The following is a 14,289-nucleotide window of genomic DNA, read 5'->3' on the forward strand; positions in this document are numbered from 1 at the left end:
CCAGAGTCAGTTTGGAATATGGTATCTTATTGACAAAAAGAGTCTGTTTCATCAGTCTTATGATATCTATTTAATCTTAATGATGGTCAATTGTGTCTAAACTCCAAAAGGGAGAGGGTATAACAAAGCATGTCCAACCTCCCTTTCCATCATGGCTGGTAATTCAATGTTTCAGGTTTCCCTTGGCCCAGAGGGGTCCGTTCACTTGCCTAAGTGGTTGGGGTTATATTTTTGGCTGTAATATTATTGGTGGGACAAGAGTTTATTGTGAAAGGAAACTAAATCTTGAGGTCCCAAAATCACTATGCTAAAGGGAAAAGTCAAGCTGGGAACTGCTTAGGGCAAACCTGCCTCTCATTCTATTCAAAGTAACCCCTCTGCTCACTGAGATAAATGCATATCTAATTGCCTCCTTTGGAGAGGCTAATCAGAAACCCAGAAAAATACAACCATTTGTCTCTTATCTACCTATGACCTAGAAGCCCCCTCCCCTCTTCGAGTTGTCCCACCTTTGCCCACCTTTTCGGACTGAACCAATGCACATCTTACACATATTGATTGATGTCTCATGTCTCTCTAAAATGTATAAAACCAAGTTGTGCCCTGACCACCTTGAGCACATGTTGTCAGGACCTCTTGAGACTGTGTCACATCACGGGTGTGCATCCTCAACCTTGGCAAAATAAACTTTCTAAATTAACTGAGACCTGTCTCAGATTTTCAGGGTTCACATTATTGATTATAGGTTGAGTAAAACCAACGTGGAAATCCAAAACTTGAATGCTCCAAAACCCCAAATGCTCAAAATCAGAAACGTTTTGATCACCAACATGTGCCACAGGTGGAAAATTTCACATTTGATCTCATATTAGGTCACAGTCAAAAGGTAGTCAAAACTTGTTTCATGAACAAAATTACTTAAAATGTCATGTAAAATTACCTTCAGGCTATGTATATAATGTGTATATGAAACGTAAATGAATTTCCTGTTTAGACTTGGGTCCTATCCCTAAGTTATCTCATTATGCATATGCGTGTATTCCGAAATCTGAAAAATTCTGAAATCTAAAATACTTCTGGCCCCAGGCATTTCAGATAAGGAATACTCAACCTGTTAACACAAAGATATATATATATCCTGTTTGTATATGTATACATATATATGTTATATATATATTTTTAAGATGTAAATTTTTCTTTAGATCATTACAAAACTGCCAGGGCATGAAAAACCAAACAAACAAACAAGTACCCTATCTACATTTAATAGGTAGATGCTTGTTTGATACAGGAAATGGGCCCAAGGGCTGCATATTGAGTTACCTCCATAGTTAGAACTAAGAGATTGCTGTAAAGTAAATATGGAATGAGGTCCTCTACAAGTGACCACCTAAGACAGATAAATTTCTTATCTTACTAGGAGCAAATAAGAATAAGGAAAAGCAGAAATAAAATGTCTACAATTCCAGAAGACAATAGAAGAATACCTAAATTTACACGTAGATAGATAGGTCATAGTGAAACCATAGAATGGCAAAGATAAGAGAAATTCCAAAAAGCAATGGGAGAAAAAAGGCAGATTATTTTTAAAGGAACAAAAGTTATACTGAAGGCAGAATTACCAACAGTAACATTAGAAGCCAAAAGACAATAGCATTATAGTGCTGATGAAAATTAACTACCAGTCTAGAATTTTATGTCCTAGTGAACTATCACTCATGAGTAAAGATGAAATAAAAACATTTGTAATTCAATAATGAACTTGAGACCATTTAAAACTCAGAGATTTTGGTAAAAGAACAAGTAGAAGGCCTCTTATTGGTGAAGGAAATTGAATTCAGAAGAGAGAATTGGGATCCAAGAACAATGGTTACTAAAATAATCAGTAAATGTGGGTAACTCCCATGAGGATTTGACTGTAGAAATAATGATAAGAATAAATAATTCGGGTGTTACCAAAACAAAGTGAGCTCAATTACTAGATAGCAACTTTATAAGGAAGGGTTTGCCATTATAGGCATGTAAAGTTCTTACATTTTAGGGACCAGGGTTGAATTACTGTAAGATATTTTTATGTGAAGTATTAGATGTTGAATATTTGGGGCAATGAAAAGTATAGGGATAGAATGTATAATTTCTAAACCAGTAGAGGCATAAATGAAAATAAACAAAACTTGATGAATTCAATAGAATTCAAGAATAGAAAAGAACAAAATAAAATGGGATAAAGTGTGGCAAAAAATGAGATGTTAAAATAAACACAAATATATCATTAATCACAATAAATATGAACAGACTAAACTATAAAAGGTGATATTTTCACAATGAAAACTAAAATGTAGCTTTATACTGTTTATAAAATTTCCTGGTAAAATATCAAAAAACCTATACCAGGTATTTACTAATCATAAAATAGTTGGCATAGATATATTAATATTAAAACAAGTAGACTTTGTGGTAAATAAAGTATTACTTAATTCAAAAAGGGAAAAATCCAACTTAGAGAAGAAACTTTGAAATTATTTATACCTGAACACATATTCTCAAAATGTATAAAGCCAAAATCAATTAATGTGAAAAGAGAAATGAACAAATCCTAAATTACAGTGGAAGATCTTATTAGACCTCTCTCAATAATTGACAGATCAAGCAGACAGAAGGTTAATAAAGCCCTGCTAGACTTGAACAACAAAATTAATAAGTTTTTCTATAGCTCTTAAGGCTAGCTTGACTGTGCTGGTAATGATTGGCCATCCTTGCCATTTACATACTACAGCACTCTGGTATCTGTCTATGACCTTCTTTCCCTGTGCTTTAGGGCACCTGGGAGAATGTGCACTTAACAACTTTTCAGTAACAGGGAACTGCATACCAGTCTGCCCTGCTGGCAGATACTTACAAACTTCATGGGAAGGCAAGTCCAGTGCTTTCAGACATTTGAGGTTGGTCCGGCAGAAAGGATCACATGACATTCTCTTAGCATTCCAAATACTTTTCATTTTCCTTCCTCAATTCCTACTTCCCCTCTCCTTTATATTTATCCTCTTTTTTTCTTTTCTTCCTTTCTTTCCTTTTCCTTTCCCCTCTCTCTTCCTATCACTCTTTGTCTTTTATCCCCTAAGTATTATATTATTTTAAATCTCCCTGGTAATAGAAAAGGAAAAGTAGTTCAACCTCTTTTTAAATAATAAAATGAATTTTAACCAATATTTTAAAAATTGAATTTGTCAATAATAAGTATAGGTCTTTATTATTTTAAATTATTATTTTATTGAATATTATAATAAATATAACAATTTAAGCAGTTAGTCCATTTTAGAAAATGGTTTTTTTTCCTGAGTGGACCATATTACAAAATTTCTACTAATACAAATTTTTTACAAAATAAACACTGTAAATTTTTTAACTGCTGAATTCTTTTTTTAATGTCTATGGCTACATTTCATATTTTTATTAAAGAGGAAATAGTAATGAACAGTTTTTAGCGCAAAATCACTTACTTTTCCAGAGTATTTGTGATTCAGATACTCATGTGCCTACAAAAATATAATAATATAACCAAAATGGGAAAAATTTCACTTTACTTGTGATATGGTTTGGATCTGTGTCCCTGCTCAAATCTCATTTCAAATTGTAATCACCATGTTGGAAGTGGGAACTAGTAGGAGGTGATTAGATCTTAGGGGTGGTTTCACATGAATGGTTTAGCACCATACTCTTGATGCTGTACTCAGGATAGTGAGTGAGTTCTAGTAGGGTCTGGTTGTTGAAAAGTGTATAGTACCTCCCCCCACTCTCTTCTCTTACTTGTGTTCCTGCCATGTAAGATGCCTGCTCCTGCTTTGTCTTCTGCCATGATTGTAAGTTTCCTGAGTCCTCCCCAGAAGCCAAGCAGATACTTCCTTGCTTCCTTTACAGCTTACAGAACCGTGAGCAAATTAAACTTTTTTTTTAGTTAAATAAATTTCCCAGTCTCAGGTATTTCTTTATAGCAATGCAAGAATGGCCTAAGAGAGCAGGTGAGTTAGTCTTTTGACTTATACAATAGAAAAAAAGCCTACATTGAGTTTTTAGTAGTAGATGGCAGTGTGATTAACAAATAGGCCAAAAAATTCTCTAAAATATAATTATTCATGTTTTCTTATAATAAATATTATACAATTATGTATATACATGTAAATATAATTATTCATTCTTAATTATTCATTTTCTGAATTAAAAGCTCTGACTATTGTTTGTTAATAATATACCAAAAACAACTATAGAAGGCAGTGTTCAACTTACTATATTACTTAATCTCTTCCATATGTTTGATGTGTTTTTATACAATTATGACCTATTAAGGCACAAACAAGTCTAATAAATTAGTTAATCAAATTATATTCTATGAAGCCCCAAAATTCTTCTGAAGTGCTTTGGCTTATCTATAGTGAGGCCATGGAAGTAAATGGGGACTTCTAGCTCCTCATTCTACTTCAACCAGATTAACTCCAGTTTCCTTTGTTTTATATGTTAATTCAATTTTAAATATTGTTCATACACAGTACGTCTTAGCCAGAAAATAAAAATTTTTGAAAGCTATTAATCAAATCCCACTCATTGAAAGAGGTTAAGAAGTTTGGAGGGACGTGTGGGTTGAAAAACTACTTATTGGGTATTATACCCACTACCTTGGTCCAATATACCCATGTAAAAATTCAATACATGTACCTCCCTGTATCTAAAATAAAAGCTAAAATTAAAAAAATTATAAAGTTAAAAATTGTTTTAAAAATCGATGTTCTTAAATAGTTGGGAGGATATTAAAATAATGCTTATGTCTTAACTTTCACAACTATTTTTAGATGGCTTTCAGTTTTAAAATCACATGCCAAAAATATCTGGGAGGGACTACCTTCTATCCATGGGGGGAAATAAACCCTTTTCTGGTATTAAAAATATATAGAGTACATTTAGAAAATAAACTTGTGGTTGAAAAATGAAAGGAAAAAAAAAGAACTTGAGTTTAAAAAAAACCTTAAGTTGTTTGCTTAAGGTCACACAATGTAGAATTGGAACCAAAACTGAAAAAAAGTGTTTTAACTCTCAGTTGATTTTATCTTTTTCAGGTCACAAGTTTTATACATGTATGTTTCTCTGCAGTTAGGGAATTGTAGATTATTACAGTAAAAGTCCAAGTGGATCATATCTGCCTTTACACAGGTTTTGTATAGTCTCCCTTTCCTCGTTGACCTGGTTGTGGCCACGTGACTTGCTTTGGACAAAGGATCATTTAGGAATGGGAAAGAGGCAGATATTTGATAGCTTCTTTTACATTAGTCTCTTTTTTGCTGCTTGTAATTCTTCTGTACTCTATGAAAAATGATTGGGCTCATCTCATACAGGATTAGAGTGCTCATGGACAGAATTCCCAGCTGAGATCCAAAGACCACAGTCAATACCCAATATATACACAGGTCAAAATACCCAGGTAGTACCATGTGGAGATAATAAGCTGTCCCAAATGAGCTCAGGCCACAGAATTATGAGCAAATGAATGGTTGTTGCTTTAAATCACTAAGTTTTTGGGTAGTTTGTTATGCAGTTGTAGCTGAACAAAACAATGGTATTGATTTTTTGTTACAACTATGACCTATTCTAGGATCTGAACATAGTATATTTTTATGGGTTATTTGAAAAACTGTAGATAGCACTGATTTCTTCCAATAACCAAAGTTAAATGAAATGATGTAGTCTTTACTTCAAGAAATTCTTTATGTTTATTTTCTTCAGTAATTGTAATTTTTCTGTAAATTTACATATATTCGGTTATCTTTAAATATAGAATCTTGACAATTGCCACACTTGTAAAGAAAAGATACAGGTTAACTACATCTGAGTTGAGTAGGGATGGAAGGGACAGATCCAGATAGTCCCTAACACTTGTTATGCCCAAGTCAAGAGTACAAATGGAAACCCACATAACATATGTCTAAATTTTAAAAACTTACAAATCAAACTAACACATTTCAAAATAGAATACATTCTATTATTCCATTTTAACAAATCTAACTTTATAAGAACCTTGAAGACCAAGTTTGAATTTAGAATTTTTGGACTCCTCAGAGTTTTGCACTAGAAAATGACAGCACAGGGTAGCTGGGTGCTAGTCAGGTGCCCACACCATTGTCTTGTTTCAACTCTTACATGCACTCTAATGGTTCTTATGTTTAAACATGTGGATATGTCAGCCCACACACTTACTCTTGGTCCATACCCTCCTAATAGTGACCTCTTAGTTACTGCATAGTTCTAGGAGTCTTCTACCAAGAGGACTGACCTAGGGAAGAGTCTTGTGAAAGCACTGTAAACAGGATCAAGGAACTATGGATTGTGAATTATAATGTCTCATGAACATGAACCATGGGTGGGGCTGGGATCCGTATAGATCTGTCCCATTGGGCCCATGTACTTCTTCCACATGCAGAGAGGCAATGCCAGAGGAGGATCAGAGTAAGGCCCTAGAAAGCATGAGACCAGGACAGGAACCTCTCTATCCTGGGATTTAGGGCATGTGTTAAGCTAGGTAATTCCAAAGCAGACCCTGAGATCTGGTCTTGAGAGCAAGTAGTTTGAGAGGTGATCTCAAAGCATAGGTAGGGGAGTAGGAGACTGCAAAGAGAAGAAACCAATTCCGGGGATTTTAATTAACAGGTTATCATTGCAGGCAATTGGGACTCAGTCCCACTGGGGGCCTCTGGAAGTTGGTGTCAAATTCACCTCAGAGTTCTTCTAACCAAAGGGCAAGAAAACAGGTTTTTTTGTTCGTTTGTTTTTTAGCAATTTTGATCAATTTTTGGTTTGGTACTGCTCCTGCAGGCTTTTACTACCACTTCTGGATGATCTATGTGAGAACTGAGCACCATTCTTTGTCTAGAGAGAACTTTCAAGGAGGAAGTCACAGATATCCATAAATCCATGCCCTTTAAGGTATACTTGAAGGGGACATGTCAAGGCATGGACAGCATTTGCTACAGTCCAGAATTGGAAATAGATTTAAGAAAACATATCCCATTATTATATGATGGCACAATGTGTCCAGTAAAATTTCCAAATTTCTGAAGATCAAAATGGTTTCTACCTCTGCTAGTTTACATCTGATGGGGATGCAAATACTGTCAAATAAATATCTTAACCCAGAAGTTTTTAAATCTCTTATTTATAATATATATCACCCCTACTTATGTTTCTTATACAACTTAATAAAATTATTTTGGATATTTAAAAATGAAACAGATATTGATTTATAAATACATCATCAAAATTAAAATTATAATTTCCACAAATTCCACTATTATAATGATTTTCTTTTTGGATTTGTAAGAGAGAGGGGCTGACATTGTGTAGCCCTTAAAGTCCTTGCTCATAAACATTTCATGAGTTGGAAAATGTACACTTAAGAATGTCTTTGGCTTTAACTTTCAGACTCAGCAATCATTAGGAAATGAACTTTTTTTTGGAAAAAGAAATGTATAACATAAAGCTTTTGACAGAAATTTTATACTTGAACTTGTGCGTTGCAATGATTGTGTAACATTAAATAGCAAGAGGTTTTTATCTTTGATGAAAACAATAGATATTCTGCAATTCTTAAAATTGTCTGAACAGTTTAATTCTTATATAAATAAAATAAATGTAAATTAATAGAATTCTATTTAAATTACATATTCTAAATATTTTTATTTCATTCTCTTCATCCAAGAAAAAAAAATGAGTTCTCTTTATGCCTGTTATTAAAACAACAAATAATTTTCTGTGCTGATTTGTTCTATTGAGATTGCCACAACACAAATACCTCTCTCAGGATAAAAGTAATCAATTAACAACAGATGATAAAATGTGCCTGGAGTCCTTTTTGCCAAGAAAAAAATGTGTTCTAAAATTAGGTTTATGCTTGAATAGGATGGAACAAAAATAACATTCTGAGAGCCTTTGAGAGTAACTGTTTTCTCCTCAGACCAGCTGATAGTCTTGAACTTGTTGGATGTAATACAAATTTCAAATATTATCCATTATCAGCATGTTTTAATATGTACTATTCAATGTAGCATTATACATTATATATATTGTATTACATATAGCAACATAGACATGGAATATATGCTATATAATATTCAATTAATATAAGATATGTAACATTACATAATGTATAATTTATAACACACACATAAACTCTTGTTTGATAAAGGATTTAGGGTAGTTAATGTTCTTGCATAGAATGTTCTTGCGTATAAATGTTCTTGCATATCTTGGCATATACATTTCATTGTATTTGAAAACAACATGCCACCTTTCACATTTGAAGTGTTCACTTCGGGAGAATTAAAATTGTAGCCATTTAATGTCATAATATGTGTCTGGCCAATTGATTGATATGCTTGATTTGTTTTCTTGGTTTCAGAGAACTTCCTTGTACAGAATTAGGCGTCAGATGTTTTTAAAATCATTTGTTGTTTGTTGACTATTTAAATAGTTTGGCATTAACTATGAAATTTTTATTATGTTCTTATACTGCATTCTACTTTAGGGTTGCCAAATTTTTATAACTATTTTCTCATTTTATGGATGCTAAGGAAATGGTGACCTTCAGAGAAAAAGTGGTGTTGCTTGAAAGGAAAGAATGAGAATAGATAGCTCAACCTAGCGTAAGAAGTAAAATTAGCTAGTAGCTTAAGGTAAATGTTGTAACGGGGTGTAATGAGAAGTATTAATTACACATGCACTTTTCTGGTTCCCTTGGTTATTAGCTATGAAAAAATTATTTCTATCTGCTGGCCAAGTTGCAAATTATTTTGATTGCTGTGAGACAGAGCACCTCTAAGTCATAGAAATGTGGCTGACAGTAAAGCCCATCTAATATTGCATGTATTTCCTTCTATCTCAGCCCCCTTTCAATTAGGTAGAGTCACATAGCTGGGTCTGGCCGGTTAAATGTAATGTGTATATTAATTTTGAGCTGAAAACTGAAAAGTCCTTGAGCAAACTTCCAGCCATTCCTTTTCCCCTGACCTCTCAGCCAAAGAGCAGAGACATTTCTTATGGTACAAATGCAAGATGGTGGTATCTTTCACAGTATGGAGTCCTGAGTGACTTTGAGGAGCAGACTGTTCTCTGACCAGTGCAGTATATATACTCTAATTGATAAATAAGCTTGCATGGTAAGCCCTGGAGATTTAGAGGTATTGTGTTATCCCAGTGAAACCTATTCTAGGTTATGCAGTACAATTTAATACAATAATATTAAATATTGCTTACCAAGATGAATTTTAGGTTTTATATGATTTTAAATGAACTGTCTTAAAATTATTTTGATAGCTTCAGATGGATCTGTTCCACTTCCTTTGCAATTTCTTCCTCTCCAACCTGGACGCTACCCTTGTAAAATTATATTGAAATCAAGGTATGATGTGCGTGCCTATTATGTTGAAGGTATTGTGAATGAAGAACAACCGGAGGCCAAATTTGAGTTTGAAACGCCAGCATTTGAAGCCCTTACTCAGAATATTCCAATAGTATGTATAAACTTTTTTGGTACCTTTCTTTATTCATATTGCCACTGTGTCAATTAAAGTCCTCCAGACCTCTCATCTTGGACTATTACAAATTTCTGACTGTCTTATCTGCTGTCAATTATTTCTTCATATTTATGTCAGAATCTCTTCCTAAATATAAATGTTATTATGTTACTCATCTCATTTATCACTTCTGCTGGCTCTTTGCTTAAAACAATTAACTCCAATGTCCTTAATGTATCATTAAATTCCTTCTTGCTTCAACAAGCAGAGTTATGGACTCTCAGGTCACTCTACTCTAAATTCTGTTGTGATCTAACACTTGGTTAAGATGGGTTCATAGGCACTGAGAACAATGATTGCCTGTAGCTTGGCTACCTATTAGTCAAAGTGACAATATAGTGTAAAAGAAGGTAAGATAATTGTAAAGAACTTTGGCTTTTTAGAGGGATAAATTGCCTTTTTTGGTTTATTTGTCTAATTATTAAAGACATGACAAAAGTCAATCTGAAGCACAAAATTTTGTTCTGATGAGATATATAATCTTTGCTATGTGAGCAACCTACCAGTTAGAATGACCTTGAATTAGAAGTAAAGTGTGTCCTCTAAGGCCATTTTATCATCTTAATGGTAATTAGTAAGTGAGACAAAGGGAATTTCTTTAGATATTAAATAATCCTTCGATAGATCTATTAGGCAATGCTCTTATGTGACATAGAAAGAACATGTAGTCATCATTATGCCTTATGTTTACATTTTTGATATTTATTCTTTTTTTATTTTATTATTATTATACTTTAGGTTTTAGGGTACATGTGCACAATCTGCAGGTTAGTTACATATGTATACATGTGCCATGCTGGTGTGCTGCACCCATTAATTCGTCATTTAGCATTAGGTATATCTCCTAAAGCTATCCCTCCCCCGTCCCCCCACCCCACAACAGTCCCCAGAGTGTGATGTTCCCCTTCCTTTGTCCATGTGTTCTCATTGTTCAATTCCCACCTATGAGTGAGAATATGCAGTGTTTGGTTTTTTGTTCTTGCGATAGTTTACTGAGAATGATGATTTCCAATTTCATCCATGTCCCTACAAAGGACATGAACTCATCATTTTTTATGGCTGCATAGTATTCCATGGTGTATATGTGCCACATTTTCTTAATCCAGTCTATCATTGTTGGGCATTTGGGTTGGTTCCAAGTCTTTGCTACTGTGAATAGTGCCGCAATAAACATACGTGTGCATGTGTCTTTATAGCAGCATGATTTATAGTCCTTTGGGTATATACCCAGTAATGGGATGGCTGGGTCAAATGGTGTTTCTAGTTCTAGATCCCTGAGGAATCGCCACACTGACTTCCACAATGGTTGAACTAGTTTACAGTCCCACCAACAGTGTAAAAGTGTTCCTATTTCTCCACATCCTCTCCAGCACCTGTTGTTTCCTGACTTTTTAATGATTGCCATTGTAACTGGTGTGAGATGGTATCTCATTGTGGTTTTGATGTGCATTTCTCTGATGGCCAGTGATGGTGAGCATTTTTTCATGTGTTTTTTGGCTGCATAAATGTCTTCTTTTGAGAAGTGTCTCTTCACGTCCTTCACCCACTTTTTGATGGGGTTGTTTGTTTTTTTCTTGTAAATTTGTTTGAGTTCATTGTAGATTCTGGATATTAGCCCTTTGTCAGATGAGTAGGTTGGGAAAATTTTCTCCCATTTTGTAGGTTGCCTGTTCACTCTGATGGTAGTTTCTTTTGCTGTGCAGAAGCTCTTTAGTTTAATTAGATCCCATTTGTCAATTTTGTCTTTTGTTGCCATTGCTTTTGGTGTTTTAGACATGAAGTCCTTGCCCACGCCTGTGTCCTGAATGGTAATGCCTAGGTTTTCTTCTAGGGTTTTTATGGTTTTAGGTCTAACGTTTAAGTCTTTAATCCATCTTGAATTAATTTTTGTATAAGGTGTAAGGAAGGGATCCAGTTTCAGCTTTCTACATATGGCTAGCCAGTTTTCCCAGCACCATTTATTAAAGAGGGAATCCTTTCCCCATTGCTTGTTTTTCTCAGGTTTGTCAAAGATCAGATAGTTGTAGATATGCGGCGTTATTTCTGAGGGCTCTGTTCTGTTCCATTGATCTATATCTCTGTTTTGGTACCAGTACCATGCTATTTTGGTTACTGTAGCCTTGTAGTATAGTTTGAAGTCAGGTAGCATGATGCCTCCAGCTTTGTTCTTTTGGCTTAGGATTGACTTGGCAATGCGGGCTCTTTTTTGGTTCCATATGAACTTTAAAGTAGTTTTTTCCAATTCTGTGAAGAAAGTCATTGGTAGCTTGATGGGGATGGCATTGAATCTATAAATTACCTTGGGCAGTATGGCCATTTTCATGATATTGATTCTTCCTACCCATGAGCATGGAATGTTCTTCCATTTGTTTGTATCCTCTTTTATTTCCTTGAGCAGTGGTTTGTAGTTCTCCTTGAAGAGGTCCTTCACATCCCTTGTAAGTTGGATTCCTAGGTATTTTATTCTCTTTGAAGCAATTGTGAATGGGAGTTCACTCATGATTTGGCTCTCTGTTTGTCTGTTATTGGTGTATAAGAATGCTTGTGATTTTTGTACGTTGATTTTGTATCCTGAGACTTTGCTGAAGTTGCTTATCAGCTTAAGGAGATTTTGGGCTGAGACAATGGAGTTTTCTACATATACAATCATGTCATCTGCAAACAGGGACAATTTGACTTCCTCTTTTCCTAATTGAATACCCTTTATTTCCTTCTCCTGCCTGATTGCCCTGGCCAGAACTTCCATCACTATGTTGAATAGGAGTGGTGACAGAGGGCATCCCTGTCTTGTGCCAGTTTTCAAAAGGAATGCTTCCAGTTTTTGCCCATTCAGTATGATATTGGCTGTGGGTTTGTCATAGATAGCTCTTATTATTTTGAGATACGTCCCATCAATACTTAATTTATTGAGAGTTTTTAGCATGAAGGATTGTTGAATTTTGTCAAAGGCCTTTTCTGCATCTATTGAGATAATCATGTGGTTTTTGTCTTTGGTTCTGTTTATATGCTGGATTACATTTATTGATTTGCGTATATTGAACCAGCCTTGCATCCCAGGGATGAAGCCCACTTGATCATGGTGGATAGGCTTTTTGATGTGCTGCTGGATTCGGTTTGCTAGTATTTTATTGAGGATTTTTGCATCAATGTTCATCAAGGATATTGGTCTAAAATTGTCTTTTTTGGTTGTGTCTCTGCCCGGCTTTGGTATCAGGATGATGCTGGCCTCATAAAATGAGTTAGGGAGGATTCCCTCTTTTTCTATTGATTGGAATAGTTTTAGTAGGAATGGTACCAGTTCCTCCTTGTACCTCTGGTAGAATTCGGCTGTGAATCCATCTGGTCCTGGACTCTTTTTGGTTGGTAAGCTATTGATTATTGCCACAATTTCAGAGCCTGTTATTGGTCTATTCAGGGATTCAACTTCTTCCTGGTTTAGTCTTGGGAGGGTGTATGTGTCGAGGAATTTATCCATTTCTTCTAGACTTTCTAGTTTATTTGCGTAGAGGTGTTTGTAGTATTCTCTGATGGTAGTTTGTATTTCTGTGGGATTGGTGGTGATATCCCCTTTATCATTTTTTATTGCGTCTATTTGATTCTTCTCTCTTTTCTTCTTTATTAGTCTTACTAGCGGTCTATCAATTTTGTTGATCCTTTAAAAAAACCAGCTCCTGGATTCATTAATTTTTTGAAGGGTTTTCTGTGTCTCTATTTCCTTCAGTTCTGCTCTGAGTTTAGTTATTTCTTGCCTTCTGCTAGCTTTTGAATGTGTTTGCTCTTGCTTTTCTAGTTCTTTTAATTGTGATGTTAGTGTGTCAATTTTGGATCTTTCCTGCTTTCTCTTGTGGGCATTTAGTGCTATAAATTTCCCTCTACACACTGCTTTGAATGTGTCCCAGAGATTCTGGTATGTTGTGTCTTTGTTCTTGTTGGTTTCAAAGAAAATCTTTATTTCTGCCTTCATTTCGTTATGTATCCAGTAGTCATTCAGGAGCAGGTTGTTCAGTTTCCATGTAGGTGAGTGGTTTTGAGTGAGTTTCTTAATCCTGAGTTCTAGTTTGATTGCACTGTGGTCTGAGAGACAGTTTGTTATAATTTCTGTTCTTTTACATTTGCTGAGGAGAGCTTTACTTCCCAGTATGTGGTCAATTTTGGAATAGGTGTTGTGTGGTGCTGAAAAAAATGTATATTCTGTTGATTTGGGGTGGAGAGTTCTGTAGATGTCTATTAGGTCTGCTTGGTGCAGAGCTGAGTTCAATTCCTAGGTATCCTTGTTGACTTTCTGTCTCGTTGATCTGTCTAATGTTGATAGTGGGGTGTTAAAGTCTCCCATTATTATTGTGTGGGAGTCTAATTCTCTTTGTAGGTCACTCAGGACTTGCTTTATGAATCTGGGTGCTCCTGTATTGGGTGCATATATATTTAGGATAGTTAGCTCTTCTTGTTGAATTGATCCCTTTACCATTATGTAATGGCCTTCTTTGTCTCTTTTGATCTTTGTTCGTTTAAAGTCTGTTTTATCAGAGACTAGGATTGCAAGCCCTGCCTTTTTTTGTTTTCCATTTGCTTGGTAGATCTTCCTCCATCCTTTTATTTTGAGCCTATGTGTGTCTCTGCCCGTGAGATGGGTTTCCTGAATACAGCACACTGATGGGTCTTGACTCTTCATCCAATT

The 14,289-nt window shown here is 35.0% G+C and overlaps 1 protein-coding gene across 1 annotated transcript in view; it reads left to right on the forward strand.

The window, feature by feature from the left end:
• The window catches only part of CFAP47 (cilia and flagella associated protein 47), a 467,323-nt gene that overhangs the window by 298,830 nt on the left and 154,204 nt on the right, over positions 1-14,289 (forward strand). Inside the window, exon 46 of the mRNA XM_003805971.5 lies at positions 9,355-9,551. Coding sequence (XP_003806019.4) covers positions 9,355-9,551 — 197 coding nt within the window. The remainder of the gene's footprint in view (positions 1-9,354; positions 9,552-14,289) is intronic.

This window comes from Pan paniscus, chromosome X (genome assembly GCF_029289425.2).
Source record: "Pan paniscus chromosome X, NHGRI_mPanPan1-v2.0_pri, whole genome shotgun sequence".
NCBI classification, from domain to species: domain Eukaryota; kingdom Metazoa; phylum Chordata; class Mammalia; order Primates; family Hominidae; genus Pan; species Pan paniscus.